The 16,664-nt window shown below is 39.1% G+C and overlaps 1 protein-coding gene across 1 annotated transcript in view; it reads left to right on the top strand.

Moving 5' to 3' along the window:
* CNTN3 (contactin 3) overlaps positions 1–16,664 on the top strand; it is a gene marked incomplete at both ends in the record, with an annotated part of 83,397 nt that overhangs the window by 23,480 nt on the left and 43,253 nt on the right. Inside the window, one exon of the mRNA XM_082487596.1 lies at positions 4,744–4,839. Coding sequence (XP_082343722.1) covers positions 4,744–4,839 — 96 coding nt within the window. The remainder of the gene's footprint in view (positions 1–4,743; positions 4,840–16,664) is intronic.

Here is a 16,664-nt window from a genome sequence, read left to right as displayed (position 1 = left end):
CAGCAGAAAGTCTCACGTGCTCCATGTGCAGCTCTGTCATGCTTTTCCCAAGTGCTGTATGTCTGCAGGCAGGTGTGCATGGGTTAACAGGCTATGTATGCCAACAATTCTGTTGAGCGGATACAGGAATTTTTAAGAAGCTTAAAATTATGCCAGGTATATATTCAGTTTCTGGTATCTGTCTATAGTATAAAGTACATGGTCACAGGGGGGGTATAGAGTGGTGGGGAAGAAGGCTTGCTTGTGCACATAGGCGATTGAGGTGGTGGTGAAGAGGTTTGGGTTTTTTAAAGAAACAAATTTGCCTTACTCTGTTTTCTCCAGAAGTTGTCATTATCAACATAGCTATTACAACCTGCTGAGGCTGTTAGTTGTTTTCTTAAGAGCCGAGAGACTGGTATTTCATTTTTATTTTTTTTTTAATAATGTGGCTTTTACCAGGGTGAACTGGTTGTGAATTAGCACTTCATTATGTGCTGACATCGAACCAAGTTCCCACTTCAGAATTACCTATTCAAGAAAACAGTTAAGATTTGGTTGTCTGACTCATTTAGGTACTTGAACATCCTACCAGTACAGAATTATACATAAAGTATGTTTAACAAGTTCTGCTGCTTTGAATAATAATGAGTCTAATGAAGTGATAGAATAAATGCTTTTGTGGCTCTTAAGGGACAATTATGTTTGTAAAGCATGAACCCTTGTTCTGCAGTTATCAAAACATGGCAGAATTGCTAGTAAACATGTGTTGACAATAAATATCAGTTGATGTAAGTATAATAAGATGCTTGGGTATCACTGGACTTGGAGTTGGAAATTGCTGAATCCTGCTCCTCTCCAGGGAGTGAATGTGTCCTGTGCATTACTTGAAAAAATAAAATTAGAAGATGGTATAATTTCTAGCAGCCTCCACTAATCTTATGAAGATCCTGTGTACAGATACGTGTGACTAGGGGTGAAACATCCCACGCGTTTCTTGTGTGGTTTCTTGTCTCTGCTGCCACAAGCTAGGAGTGGTGTGTCTGGAGCAGCTTTGTCATCAAAAATTCTCTGGATCTTTCATAACATGGTGTCCTATGTATTTTCAAAGCACAAGTGTAATATTTGATCTGATCTTGCATGATCAGTTTGCTTACCTTCCTTGGTGACACCAGATTACAGAGAAACATTTTGGAAGGTACTTGCGGTGAACAGCAGTGAATGCAGTCAACAGGCATGCCTTCTGCAGATGAAGGTCAATTTTTTTTTTTTAATTCCTTCTCAGGTGTTGACATCAGGTGAGAACAAGGTCTGTTCTACCTTCTACGGGGGCTTCAGGTAGCATATTTTCCTCCCTTCCCCCCCAATGAATTTACAAGTCCATGTCTTTTAACAACCGGGTATCACACAAACTCTTTTATGCCTTTGTTCCAAATGCATAATACGGTTATTCCAGGGCAGAGGCTATGGAAATTATGCTTGTGTTACTTTTACTCCATATTTTGAAATTTTTCATTGCAAAGTGCTTGAGACTTTAAACTTTGTTTATTAAATGGAAGGAGAGAACCCAATGGAATATGCGGTTTTTGTATCCTTGCTGCTTGTATGTGCAAGAACATGTTTCATTGTTCTCCTTTTCAGGCAGAATAAGAGACTTTTCAATAAAGCCAAATTACATTTGCTTGCTCCATTTTATTGCGGTAGCATGTGTATTTCAGTTGGTGTAACTTTATGTACTTGGTATTAATGCAATGAGGCCAATATATATATTAGCATGGGAAGGGAGAAGAAAATGCTGTTTCAGGCGTCAGAAAGGTCTCAGTTGCTAATGTTAAGCTTTCTTCTGTATGGCAAACTATAAACAGACAATAAAAACATTTAATTTGCAAATTATGCAGTTCTAGATTGGTTTTAAGTTGGATTTTTTTTTTCCTTGTGTGGTCAGGTTTCTGTAACATTTTTACCAAAATATTTTCAACATTACGATTAGACACTGCCTGTTAAAGTTAGGTAGTAACATTGCTTGTTTCTTTGTAGCATTTCAGATGAAGGGAAATAAAAGTGGAGCACAATAACTGCAAGTAAGAAGTAAAAAGCCGTAGAAAAGAGAAACTAATTAAAACGCTTTATTTTGTGACCAGTTTGAGAAAGTAGATAAAGTTGTAAAAATCTGATGATGAGTAAGACAATCTATAGATCAACAGACAAAATGCAGAAATACTTTATATGTTTCCACCCTTTTCTTTCAAACAAAACAATGGGATATTGTCATCCCATGGGGCGCTGAAAAGTGAGCCCTGTTCTGACTCATCGCTTCTCGAAACCATCTTCTGTCCCGTTCTTATCGTCATTCTTTGCTTCCAGTTGTATTTTATCTATTAAGACATTTCAGCGGGATAAGAGCCTCAGATTTCAGAGATACAAATCGATCTGTAAAAGTAAACACTCTTTTCCATTATTTGCCCACCTCTTACAGTATTTTATTTACCCTGTCAGTTTTCTGAGAACTTAATGTTCCTTCCTAATGATTTCATGTAATAGCAAGTGTTCTTAGAAGATACAGCACTACTCCCTAGTGCCACTGCTGGTAGGATACTGGCTTTATTAAAAAAACCCAAACAAACAAAAACCCCAGACCCACCACCCCAAACCAACCTGCCCTGATATTCCACCAAACAGGGCTGGCTTTGACCTTTAGTACTCTGAATATGCTACAGAGATGCCTAAAAATCAGACCAGAAGCTCATATATAAGCAGCGAGTACTTTCCAAGGTCAGAGGTTTGGACTTCATTGCATAAGGTTCATGGAGAAGTCTATTGGTGATTTTTAATTATTTTCAAAGTGGTGCCAGACAGTGCGTAAAGAGAATATACAAGTATATAAATGAACTAAGTGATGATATTTCTGCAGCTGTGTGATCAGTCTGGTACTTCAACCACTCTAGAAGGTAGGATGGAGAGCTTCCTGCTAATTAGTGAAAAATTATTCTTTCATTGTAGTATGGCTCATATTCTTCATTTTTCTGATGGATTCTGCATTGCTTCTTGTTTCCCAAAAAACTATTCCCCTGTGACAGCAGTCTTCATCTGCAATCAGTGATTAATAACTTCTGCAGTACAACATTGCAACAGATCAAACTGCAGAGCTGCGGAGGGTCCCCACTGGGTACCTGCGGGATAACGAGGACGTGCCTTCCTGAATGCCTCAGCACGTCCTGCAGGTCACGTCCCTTCCCTGGGTGCTCCCAGCCCATTCCCATCCTACTCGTGCAGTGTGTCGGGCAGCTCAAAGGCAACTGAGTTTCTGAAAGTCTATGTTTGCGATAAATGAACATATGTGCTTAGAAAGCAGTGATAAACCAGTTCATCTTAATTACAGAAATGATAGGTATTGCATAAGATTTATGACTCACGGTGGTTGTGATGTAAGAGGGCAAAATGTGGTCTAAATTAACTTTATATGTAAAACATTTATTTTTTTCTCTAAATTTTGAAATGCAAATTGCATAGCTGTTGTCATTCTAGTGTAGAATAGCACATGTCCTCTGAAATACCAGCTGAAAGACTTGAACTTTGTGAGTGAAAATGTAGACCCTGACATGGATCTGCATGGAAATTCAGTTGGAAAGCTGAAAATAGCCCTTTTAAGAAACCCTCCTATGAGATTTAGGTGCAGTAACAAAGAATAATTGAACAGTATCTTACTGAGACAATAAATGTTTGTTTTTTTTTTTAAATGATGCATTGAAACTCTAATCACTCTTGCTCAGTGTTCTGACTGTAGCAGTTGTTGCTTTTCAATATTAAAAAATATTATATTTCTGAGAAATAGCTACTCTTGGTCAACTTACTACTCATATTATACTTAGTTGTAAAAACAACCGTATTTTAAAGACTCTGTATGTTAGTATCCTTTACAAGGCTATAAACAAACTTTTTTTTAATTGTCTCCTGTTTGGTTTTGTTATGGAAAAACATAGTTTATTCATGGAAAAAAAATCTCTCTTCATCTGTCTTAGTTTGTATTGAATGTTATATCTAGCTTAATTCAAGGATAAAATGAGGCCATACTTTCTTGGATCTTGAGTCACCAGTTAGAGGGACAGTCAATACAAATTTATGATAAAATACTGCTGCTCTTTAATTTTGCATTTATGTATACTCAATAGCATTCGTTTCCCCTCTCAAACAGCTTAAAAAGATCACAGAAGACCCAAAGCCGGGTAGAGCAGAGCGCTGGGTCGAGGTGCGAAGTGGTTGCCAGAGCTTAGTGATGTTACAAGGGATTCTGTCCCAGGAAGATGGTCAAGGCATTTCTTTTCTGTTTGAAAAGAGATAGAAATATCCATTTTCTGAATAGCTGTGTTATTAGCAGTATTTTATGGTTGGTTAGAGGAGCTCAGTAGGATCTTGATGCTGTTTTCACAGAGCCTTCGTTTTGGAAGTGGCTTAAAGACCTATTTTTAAGTTATGCATATGACTCCTTTTGTAGTTATCAAAATTAGAGTAGTATAAGCCTAGCATAAGAACAAAATTAGCCATAGGATCTGCTTGATTACATTCTTGTAAATTAGTTCACTTCAGTCCCAAATCTGTCACCCTCCCTTGGGTTGAACAGCCATTTCTTTTGCAACTGATTCACTGAAACGGTCAAACTTAGTTGCATATGAAGAGGTTTGATATCAGGGTTTGAGAACTTGAAGCTCCTGTGTATTTAGTCTTTTCTGTTTCCTAATATCCAGCTCACCTTTCTTTCAAAAACAGATCTTGAAAACTCCAGGACGAAAATGAGAAGCGCGGTGTCAGTTCGAGAGGGGCAGGGAGTCGTGCTGCTCTGTGGACCACCCCCCCGGGCGGGAGGTAAGGGACCTTCCGGGCTTCGTGGTTCGACCAGGGCTGATTGACTCTAATGTGGAATATCTCCCAGGAAAAGGAATGAAAGAGATCCTTCCGAGAGAGCAAGAATGAAACCTGGTTTCTGAAGTAAATACAGAGAGAAAGAAAACAAAACCAAAAGAGGGGGAGGGAAGTACTTAGGAAGATTTACTTTTATCTTAAAATGCCCTTCTAGCTCCTAATAATTTCTGCGCACTTAACATGTCTGATTTTTATGATATTTCCAGTAATTAATTGAGCATCTTCTGGAGCTAAATTCTGCCCAATTTCACAATTGCCGAGCCTCAGTGAATCTAGTTTTCTCAATGACTAGACAATTGCAAAGAACAGATTCATTATGCCAGTATCTGCCTGTTTTCTTGCAATCAACACATTTGATAGTGTAATACAATGATGCTGGCATAATTTAAAACACTGCTGTCTTGAGGGGGGGGCAAGAAAACTGGATGTATGGATTCTTGGTGGGCCAAAAGCTGCAAGTGTGTTTTATCATTTATTCTGCATCTTCAGTCTTTGACAAATTCGTATTGAGCCTTAAGTAATATTGGGAAGTAACTGGTTTTATTTGGTTTTAATTGATATGGAGTCTTATTATTGAAGGGCTGTGCTGTTAAACATTAGATTTGATTGGAAAGACAAGGTAACACAAGCTAAACATTGAATACAATAATATAGGAATTGTGACCTCTTAAATTTGGCAGAGTCCAAGCAGACACAGCCATAAAGTGGCAATTTTACAACTCTCTGAGCTTGCAGAATTTTTCTCTCTAAACTGATACATACTCTTAAATCATCTTTATAGCCTTGCAACAGCTTTGTCTTTTCAGCTGCTGAGAAAATGGGTCATTCTCCCAGCTATCTATAAGAATTAGAATGATTAAATTTTGCTTCTATATGCAGTCCAAAGTCTGAATTACCCCAGCCATTCTTATACTCCTGTGCCTGGGTATACAGCCAGAGGTGGTCGCCAAACTGACTACAGCTCTGCACCAAGTCTTGCAATATTTAAGTTTGAGGTGTTAAATGGGAGGTGACACAAAACATGCTCATATTGCCAAGAACGGTGGTTCAGGTCAACACACGGAAGAGGTGAGAATTTCTTTTGCAGTCAGCAGATGGGATATGATTGACACCCCCTACGATAATTGTGTTATTCGTGCAAGTCAGAGCTGGGGGCTCCCTGAATTATCAAATGGAATTGAGAATTGGTACTAGAATTATTTAAAATCCTTGGGTTTGTCTGAGAGTTGGAGGATTAACTGTTAAAGTTTTCGGGAGTCATGGAGCAAGGTGGAAAAAGTCCTTCCTCTTCTTTCTATGCTAAAATAAACCTATAGCACAGTGACATCAAGCATACAGTGCCTCTAGATCTGGCACGGTAGGATGCAGGTCAGTAAGTCTTAGATAAACTACCCATCCATTAAGCGAAGTAGTTTGTTAGGAATAGCAGGGCTGGTTTCAGAACAGCTGACCTGGCCTGAGGGCTCTGAGAACTGTTCAGCCCTTTCCAGGTCAGTGATCCAATTTATTACTTTTTTTTTCTTTGATTCTGTATTTGTTGCACTTAGTTATCAAATAATTTCAGACAACGCTAATTCTAAAAACCTTCTCAAATACTTTGTTTTCCCTTCCCCTTTAGTCTCCAAAATACTTTTCTTTTGTGTTCTGTTATCTCGTGCAATTTCTAAGTTCTTGCTAGCTTGATGGGGGTTTGTGCTTATTTCTTACATTCTCGGTGAGGAGCCATCAAGGACAGATTTGATTAAATTGTGATTATTCCTCTATATACAGCGTTCCAGTTATAATAGAAACCCATGTTCATCCCAAAAGAAATACCAGGTCATGGTATGGAAAAAGGAAATTGCTTCCCTTCTATGATTTGGCATATTTTTTTTTTTTGCTTATCTTGGCCACAGATATTTACATAAGTAATATGAATATCCCCTTTCAACAGGGAGCAAATTGTTAATGCAGTTAATGGTACTTTTGTCCTTTTGAAGTCTGTAGTTCCAGTTCCGTCAGGGTATGGATATCTACTATTTAAACCAACAACGAAACTCCATTTGATTTCATACCCATCAGCTCATATGCTGAGCTTGTATTTTGGCTTTGTTTCTGTGATGGCTGTCGGGGTAGGGGGGAGAAAGATGGCGCTCAAGATCAGTTTCATATTTCTTGCATTAAACATGAGCTGTATCACAAACCACTCCAATATTTTCTGTAGAGTTAGCGCAGTTTCCCTTTTTGACTTTCCCTTTTTTAGCAGTCCTGTTTTTAATTTACTGAATGGGGGATTCAATAAATGACTGGCTTTGTGTGAAGACTTCCCCCCAAATATTTTACTAATTTATGTTAGATAATGTAAGTTGTATTATAATTGAGCAGTGATTTTTGGATAATTAAGATGATAATCTGTCATTATTCTGCATGACCATACTTCTATATTTAACTGTAATTCTGTTACAGAGAATCTGTTAAAATACCCTGTTTTTTCCACAAATCAGTAAATCATCTCCCCCACATAATCAAAAGATAAAATGACATCTCAACTGGATTTATGTAGATCTCCTATCTTTTTCAGTTGTTATAACTGTTACATTCTACTGAATGCTACACCTGTTTTGACTTTTCACTGTGTTACTGTTATGTATTTGATGGTTTTAAAGGACTGTCGATATAACAAACATCTCAACATACAAAACTTAATATTGGACACACTTAACATGCAGCTGGTTGAAAAACATTCATGCGATGCTAATTTCTTTCTATTCTGCCAAGAATGGAAAAGACTAGACATATGGAGATCTAAAAATGATTTTTCTCTACTGTTGATTTTGTTCCAAAACTTGGTATCTAAGGAGTGACAAAGCCCAGAGTAAAGCAAATCCACAAACCCCTTTAGGATTTTACCTACTGTTACTACTGTACGTGTATCTTGATTATGATGTAGCTTGTCTTCAGTTAATATTTCTATTTGCTAGATATTGTCATTTATATTTGTTTAGTACAGCCACTCTTACTAATCTGACATTGATTTTGGATTTCACAGAATTTTACTAATTTATGAGGTATATACTGTTCTTTGGGAGGGGAGGGAGCAGTGAGGCATCAACCTTTTCTGTTGTCTGTGGTGGTTTCAGACCTTCTTTATACGCAGAGAAAATATGATCTTTAATGGTAGAAGTAAAGATTAACTTGATGGTTATTCAAACTTTTCAGGGAATTCAGGCTCGCCTGGAAGAACTAGGCATTAGTTTTATGTTGGTGGATATACTCCCTGTTATCTTGTTACTGTGTGGGACATGACCATAACCCACAAGAATTTAAGTAAATGGCAAGAATGTTGTGGAGCCAACAAGCTGTTGTTGGAAATTGCAAGGAAATTCTACTTGTCTTATTTATGATTAGCCTCCTGCGATATGTGTTCCTATTTCATGCAATATGGCAAGGATATTTCTCCATAAATAAAGCAGCAAGAAAATGTCGTCCGTGTTACTATCACACCCTGATAAATGTAGACTTAATCAATAAACGAGACTGCATTTGAAGGGTAGGGATCAATCTAGCTTATAGCTTATTATTTTAAAGTTGTGATATGCTGGTTTGAAATGATATTAGATCGTGGAAAAATAGATCCCAATTTTATTGCTCGCTGCTTGCTATGACAGATCATTCAGTGAATAATGTCATGTCAGTCGCAAATTAGTATTTAGAATTGCAAATTTTTGCTCGAGTCTCTTGTATTGCCATTTGGAGACCTGCAAGTTCCAGCAAGACTGTGCTTCATGAATAACATGGCATGGAAAGTATCTCATATGCCAGAAATATTTTGATGCTTTGATTATTTCTTTTTCTCTGACTCTTGAATATCAGCATGCTATTTTTCAGGGAACTGTAAATTGAATTAATTTTACTCATTTGGCTTTGGAAACATTTCATACCCATAAAACAAATCAATACCAAACTGATAAAACTCCAGCATATGGTTTCTTTTCTGCTGCCCATTACCGCGTTTTCAGAAGGTGGAAAGCACCCTAGTTTTGCACCTCTGCTTTTTGCTTTAGTTGCAGATTGTGAATGACACTCATCTGGGCGTGAGCAATAAATCATACTTGCAGTAGGCACATTATGAGGTTTTCGCATAAAAAGTGCATTCTAAGGAGAATAGTATGTTGAATATTACAAAAGCAATGGCCTTAAAAATGGTTCCGTGGTGTTCTTGAACTGTTCTCAGTCTGCCAAGGAGAAATGGTATTTTTATTTAAAAATATATTTTGAAATAGTCCTGCTGGTGTCATCATCATCATCTGCACAAATTTCAGCTGACAGTTTGAAATCAAATGGTACCCGAGAGACACTTATATTTGTCCATATGAGAGACAATAATACACATTCACAGTTGGATTTTACAATGATTTCTGTCTGTCAGAGCATTATTTTCACCACCAGTAACAACCAATGCTACGGAGACGGTCTCTGTTCTGCACTTTATCAAATGCAGTCTTTCTAAAGCACTGTTTCTTTTGATAAACCTGTGTTCCAGGGTGAAGTTAAACCAGACTAAAATTAGTATATCCTTATTTATATATTTGTGCAAAATCTGCAGCTACTTAACAGGATATGGTTTTAAGCTAGTGTGGAGGTTATAACTGGCCTAAGAAACTTCTGGCAAATGATTTGTGATTCCAGTTTGGGAAAGGGCAAACTGGACAAGCATGGTATCATTCCAAATTCTTTCAGAACTCTTTAACTCCATGTTTCATTATGCACATCAGTGACACTGGGCATATACATCTATTAATACTTCTGTTTTATTTCTTAGATATATGGTCTTCTATCCCTTTTGTAAGTCTTAGTTTAAGAGATCATGACGGATAGCTCCAAAGCCAGGTCGTCAATAGAGCATAAGGCCTGGAAACCTCTATGATCAGTAATATTAGCTCTCCTAAATTTTGCACTACATCTTGAATACCCATTGCAAAATGATTATGGGAATATTGGAGTTTTTTATCATTTTGTTTTAAGGAAAGATTCTAGCCTTCAATCATTAAGAATGCTAGGCACCAGTACAGGTTAGGGGCGGACCTGCTGGGAAGCAGCTCGGAGGAGAAGGATCTGGGGGTCGTGGTAGACAGTAAATTATCCATGGCCCAGCAATGTGCCCTTGTCGCCAAAAAGGCCAATGGAATCCTGGGCTGCATAGGGAAGAGTGTGGCCAGTAGGTCGAGGGAGGTCATTCTCCCCCTCTACTCTGCACTGGTGAGGCCACAACTGGAATACTGTGTCCAGTTTTGGGCTCCCCAGTTCAAGAGGGACAGGGGACTGCTGGAGCGAGTCCAGCGAAGAGCAACTAAGATGATTAAGGGCTTGGAGCATCTGCCTTATGAGGAAAGGCTGAGAGAGCTGGGACTCTTTAGCCTGGAGAAGAGAAGGCTGAGGGGAGACCTTATTATGGCGTACAAGTATCTAAAGGGTGGGTTGAAGGAGGATGGAGCCAGGCTCTTTTCAGTGGTTCCCAGTGACAGGACGAGGGGCAATGGGCACAAGTTAGAACACAGGAAGTTCCGTTCAAATACACGGAAACACTTCTTTACGGTTCAGGTGACAGAGCACTGGCACAGGCTGCCCAGGGAGGTTGTGGAGTCCCCTTCCCTGGAGATTTTCAAGACCCACCTGGATGCAGTCCTGAGTAATGTGCTCTGGGCAATCCTGCTTTGGCAGGGGAGTGGGACTAAATGATCTCTAGAGGTCCCTTCCAACTCTGATGGTTCTGTGATTCTGTGATTAATAGAGAGAGAGAGATGTATTTAAAGTAGCATACTCAAGTACACAAATCAGAAATCAAACCAGTATTTTTAAATCTCAGTATTTTAAAGCTAGATTATTCTTTTATTAGTGGGGTGAGAGAGTACATCAGAACCTATAGTCTGTGCAGTGAGGGGTACAATTTCATCTATAGCCCAAGGAGGAGTTTTGCTGGCTGCAGTACATCTGGTTTCCACTAAAGGTTCACTAAGATTTTAGTACATAGAGTAGTAGTGTGTATAGTGTGGGCTGTGGTGCAAGAGAGCAAAGAGTAGAGCAGACTTGGGTGGGACTAATACTGCATAAGGTTCAAGTTTCATCAGCAAAATGTAGGTGGCCACTCCAGAAGACCTTGAAAAACTGTGGCATGTGCACTTTGTTGCTGATCCCTGCTCTCATGAGCCGTTCCTGAACCTGAATAACTGAAAGAGCCAGCAATATGGGACAAGAGGGTTTTAATGGGAGACCGTGCCTCTTTTGGGGGGGGGGTATTTGTTGGAAGAAGGGGGGACAGATGGAAAGAAGGAGAGGTCTATTAAGAACCAAATTGCAAGAAAAAAGTTGAGTTGGAGCCTTTTCACTTTGCTAGTGCCAGGTATCTCAGGTATGCCCTGGGAAAAAGAGGAGAAAATTGGAGAAAATAACTGGATTTGACCCTCTACCAAGATTATTTTTAGCCCTAAATCGTTACTGTGAGGTTTTTCTCCTCCAGCTCTTTATTATCTTCTCTACTAAAGTGTTTGAGTTTTTCTTTGGAAAGAAGATAATTGATTAGGAAGAGGCAGGAGGGAGGTGGCTGCAGTCCCAGCACACAGTCGTAGCTGATCATTACACTCTTAACAAGAGTTCTGAAATTAATTTTTGTTTTTCACAGAGGTTTACCGAGTACATTCTTCTAAATGAGTGCAAGACTACTAAATGAAGTTTGTCAGTAATTACTACTTCAGTAATTACTACTTCAACCTATAAACATTAGTATGTTCCTTTGAAAATTTACTCTTGGGTATTTCCATTAGTTTCCCATAGTTTATCTCCCTAATATTTAACATTCAGAAGAAATCAGATGTGTTTTAGTTGAGCAATAAGCTCAACTATCATCTTTTTACCCTCAAAATTATTGTAGGCAAGAAGCAATTTAAAATACTTTCAACTATAGAAAAAGCACAACAGAGTTGTTAGAAATGCTCTGAGCAATTAAATGTAAAGTTCTAGGGAGGTGATTAAAAGAACAATTTGTCATTTGAGATGGATATGGCTAATGGGTATGTATTTAAATATTGCTTCCTAAAGCAGTTTCTTACTTTTCTGCATACTTCCAGAGTATGAACAATTTGATTGGAGCCAGTATGGTTTGAATGACACAGCTAGTCTGAAACAATTAGTTCAGAAATGTGATAAAGTAATCCATCATCCTGCACAGCTACAGGGGAAGCGAAATTGGGTTTTTATTCAGCAGTGGAACCCAAATGTAGAAAAGCATTTTGTTAGACTCTCCCATTAGCATCTGGATTTCCTTTGGAGCACCAAGGAACATTGAACCTGCCAGTTAAGAAGCACTTTTATATCACAAGGTCACGTTTGGTTTGAGATGTAACAGTGGTCAAACCCCACATGTCACAGGAGAGAGGAGGGGAAAAAAGACAGACAGAAGCCAAAGCTGTGCTGCTGAGCTGCCTCTCCAGTGCTGTTTGGAAATGCACTTAACATGAGTTCTTCTGGGGTATTAATAAAGAAATAACACTGCCCGTCTTGAACATCTGTGTTTCCCAAGGATGAGCTTAGAAACGCTTATGTTTTAATTACAATAGTGTGCTTTGCTTTTCACGCTGCTTTGAAAGACTTAAAATAATTCTACAAATTGTGGAGTATAGAGAAAGATGGACCTTCAGTGGGCTTTGTCACCTGTGGCAGCCACGCTAAGATAACGGACACGCATGTGCAATTACTACTTGACCAGTCCATGGTTGTGAAGGACAGAGCAGTAGAGAAAAATGATTCGTGCTGCAACTGTGTTTAAGGAATTGCATTTTTCTTTTTTTTTTTTTTTACATCACACTAGCTAATTTCAAAATCAGAAAATGGGTGGGCTCTTACCATATTCTGTTTAAAAAAGAAAATTAGGTGTCAGCCTGAAGTAGGAACCTTACAATTCCAGCTAAAACATTTCAATACTCTCATTAAATGTGTAGATTGAAATTGTGAGATATTACATAGGTCTTTCAGACCTCTCTCATTGTTTCAGGTTATTCCATACACAGAAGTTGCATGCCTAATTACCTGCACAGCATGCTGAAAATTGATCTTTTATATTTTATCTACAAAATAATTCACCTTTTATGCCAAAAAGATTAATGGTATACATTATTTTCAAATCAGGGTGTTTCCGTTATACTCTGGAATAAAATGAGTTTCTCGGGATGCGTTCTTCACTTCTTGTAGCTGGACTCGGATTCCCATCATGCAATTTACATTTTGTATAAACAAAAATACCTTCAGCCAAAAGAAGGGAGTTATTCCAAAGAGTTTGGGGGAGACTTCAGAAGCATTTATAAATCTTCAAACTTTTTTCTCCATTTTGGGAAAATGTTACAACCATTTTAAGTAGGTACTCATTGTTTCAACTTACTCCTGGTGGCCACAATTCAGGCACTGTTACAGAAGTTTGTTTTGTAGTTCTCACTATGTTTGTATAGAAAACATTAACAAAAAGTGAACTACCAACCTACAGTTTATAGATAGACTGTACGCTGAAGTGTGACTGCAGCTTTTGTAAACAGCTAAAGACTTTTGCATTATTAGTGGTATGACTACTTGTATGCCAACAATTCAGGATGCCCCTCGGAAATATGCAGTCCAAGTTTTGTTTTTGTTTTGTTTTTCCCAGCTGAAGATAGCTAGGACAGTTTTTCAGTTTCTGGGCATTTAATGTGCTCAAGAATATAACCTAAAACCTGAAATGATGTACAATTTATTTCCAATAAAATTCTAAAGCGTCTTTTCATTCAAACAATATCATTTTTGACAGTGTCGCCTAAAGACATTATAATGTCTTTACACAGAAGTTAGGGAATCCCATATTGGAGTACGTAAACACCTTGTCTTATGCCTACAGTGCATAAGATTTTCATTTGTAAAACGACCTTTAATGTTTGCCAAAAAATATGAAAGATATTTATTTTATGGCAGAGATAAAGTATTACCTTGTTGGTTTGGGGGGCTAAAGTCCAGGCACCAAGAAGAACCTTGCGGGTGGTTGTGCTGGCTCGCCAAAGGAAGGATGGACTACTGGAGGTGGTGAACTAAGTGGAATAAAGTAGCTAGGGTTTGCCCAAGTAAGAGAAGAAAAGTTAATGAGAAGTTTGAAGACAGTGTATGTAAGATAAAATGCCTTATACACCCTGGGGGCACTCACATCCACAAGCAGAGTGACCTAAACCCATAGTGGTGTAATCCTCTAAGGATTAGGCTGCAGTGAACCAAGGACAGTTTATGTCTTGGTTAAGAGTGTTCTCTGGGAGTTTAACCTTCGTGAGTTAAAGTGGAGTAATCTCCTACTTCTAAATAATTTGTTTGCACTTCCCAGGGGTTCCCATGCGGACAGCGGTACGGAGCTCTCCTCAAAACCATTGACAGATGGACGTTTGTGTGCGTGAGTGCCCCGCAGCATTGTACCCGATTGCTTCGGGGCTGTGCCGTGGGACCTTGCTCCTTCTTGAGTGATGCTCCTCCACAAAGCGAGAGGCTTTTCTCTGCTTTCTGTCATTTCTTCACAGTTTGAGCTGAAACTGGGCCAAATGATGAACTAATTGGTTTCTTTCTTAATTATGGCATCTGTCATTATCCTCTCAAAATCAGTGTTACTTTTCCATTACTTTTACTCTTAACTCTAAGGTAGATAATTCAAAATAGCTGGTTGTTACAAATTTCCATCTCTTTAATTGCAGTGTCTGTCACTGCTAAATTTTCTCTGATTACTTTCCTGCAAACAGTTTTTTACAAGCCATATACCATCCTGCAGGTTAGACAGAATGCCAGTTGAAGAGGGAGAATATGATGGGAAGCATAAATATCCTGGTATCTCTACTGAAAAATATTGCAAAATCTGAATTGGAGAGCTGTATGAAATAATATAGATTTGTGTATTGATGATTGACATGAAACTCCTTTTTTTTAAAAAAAACAAAAAAACAAAAAAAAAAAACATAAAACCTCGTAACTATTGAGTGCTTGATGCACTCAAAATCAAGTATTTTCATTTCTTCATTTGGAGGCCTGTAACCAGTGGTGTCCCCCAGGGGTCCATACTCGGTCCAATTTTGTTCAACATTCATCAACGACCTGGATGAGGGGACAGCAACTTTGCTGACGATTCCAGACTGGGAGGGGTGGCTGACACTCCAGAGGGCCGCGCTGCCATCCAGTGTGACCTGGAGAGCTGGGCAGAGAAGAACCTAATGAGGTTCAACAAGAGCAAGTGCAGGGTCCTGTACCTGGGGAGGAAGAATGCTAGGCACCAGTACAGGTTAGGGATGGACCTGATGGGAAGTTGTTCTGAGGAGAAGGATCTGGGGGTCCTGGTAGATAGTAAATTATCCATGACCCAGCAATGTGCCCTTGTCGTCAAAAAGGCCAATGGAATCCTGGGCTGCATAGGGAAGAGTGTGGCCAGTAGGTCGAGGGAGGTCATTCTCCCCCTCTACTCTGCACTGGTGAGGCCACAACTGGAATACTGTGTCCAGTTCTGGGCTCCCCAGTTCAAGAGAGACAGGGAGCTGCTGGAGCGAGTCCAGCATAGGGCAACTAAGATGATTGAGGGCTTGGAGCATCTGCCTTATGAGGAAAGGCTGGGAGAGCTGTGACTCTAGCCTGGAGAAGAGAAGGCTGAGGGGAGACCTTATTAATGCTTACAAGTATCGAAAGGGTGGGTTGAAGGAGGATGGAGCCAGATTCCAGACAGTGGTTCCCAGTAACAGGATGAGGGGCAATGGGCACAAGTTGCAACATAGGAAGTTCCATTCAAATACACGGAAACACTTCTTTACGGTGAGGGTGACAGAGCACTGGCACAGGCTGCCCAGGGGGGTGGTGGAGTCCCCTTCTCTGGGGACTTTCAAGACCCGCCTGGATGCAGTCCTGAGTAATGTGCTCTGGGCAATCCTGCTTTGGCAGGGGAGTGGGACTAGATGATCTCTAGAGGTCCCTTCCAACTCTGATGATTCTGTGGTTCTCAGGATTATCTGTGGAAATACCCACTTCACTAGTTGAAATCCAGTCAGTTTTGAACATAAGTTTAAATCTGTTTCAGAGCAATATTGTTCACATCATTTATTTTTGACTGTTTTAGAAATCTCATTTAGGTGTGAATGATAGGGCTATAGCAGATACATATTTCAGCAGATGTATGGTGATCCCGAACAAAGGCGCAAGAGATGGTGGGGAATGACGAGCAGAGATGGCCTTCAGAATTTGTGCATTTAGAGTGTAAAATAAACTTTATAAATTATCCTTTTCCTTTTGGTCATACGTCTATATGCACTTTTTTTTTTTCCCCCAAACTTTTGCTTTGCTGACTTCCTGAATTAATTTGTACTTTTAGATTCCCACAACTACTGTTATCTGTGTACAAGAAATAAAACTGCCCTGGTTTCATTCCGCAGTCTTCCACTGATGCGTTGCAGCCTCTCTTAGACAAAATGTGTAATGTAATGAAAAGTAATCTTTTCAAAAGCATGTACATGTGTTTAAAGTCTAACTTTGAACCCAGTTAAAAACTACTAAATGTGCGGGGCTTACCCCTTCGTGTTCCTTTAGCAATATTAAACTTTTCTTACCTAGGAAGCGAAGGTGTGATTTTCAAGGCTCATAGATGGCAGGAAATGACTGTGGCATATAGTCAATGATACTGATTTAATTGTTGAATTTTGTGAAAATCTAAATTTAAAAATGACAGGCAATTTTGTGAGCTATTTTTAATTGAACGCTTA

The sequence above is a fragment of the Vanellus vanellus genome (genome assembly GCF_965231255.1).
Source record: "Vanellus vanellus genome assembly, chromosome: 9".
Lineage (NCBI taxonomy): Eukaryota > Metazoa > Chordata > Aves > Charadriiformes > Charadriidae > Vanellus > Vanellus vanellus.
This window is presented reverse-complemented; position numbering and strand designations above follow the sequence as displayed.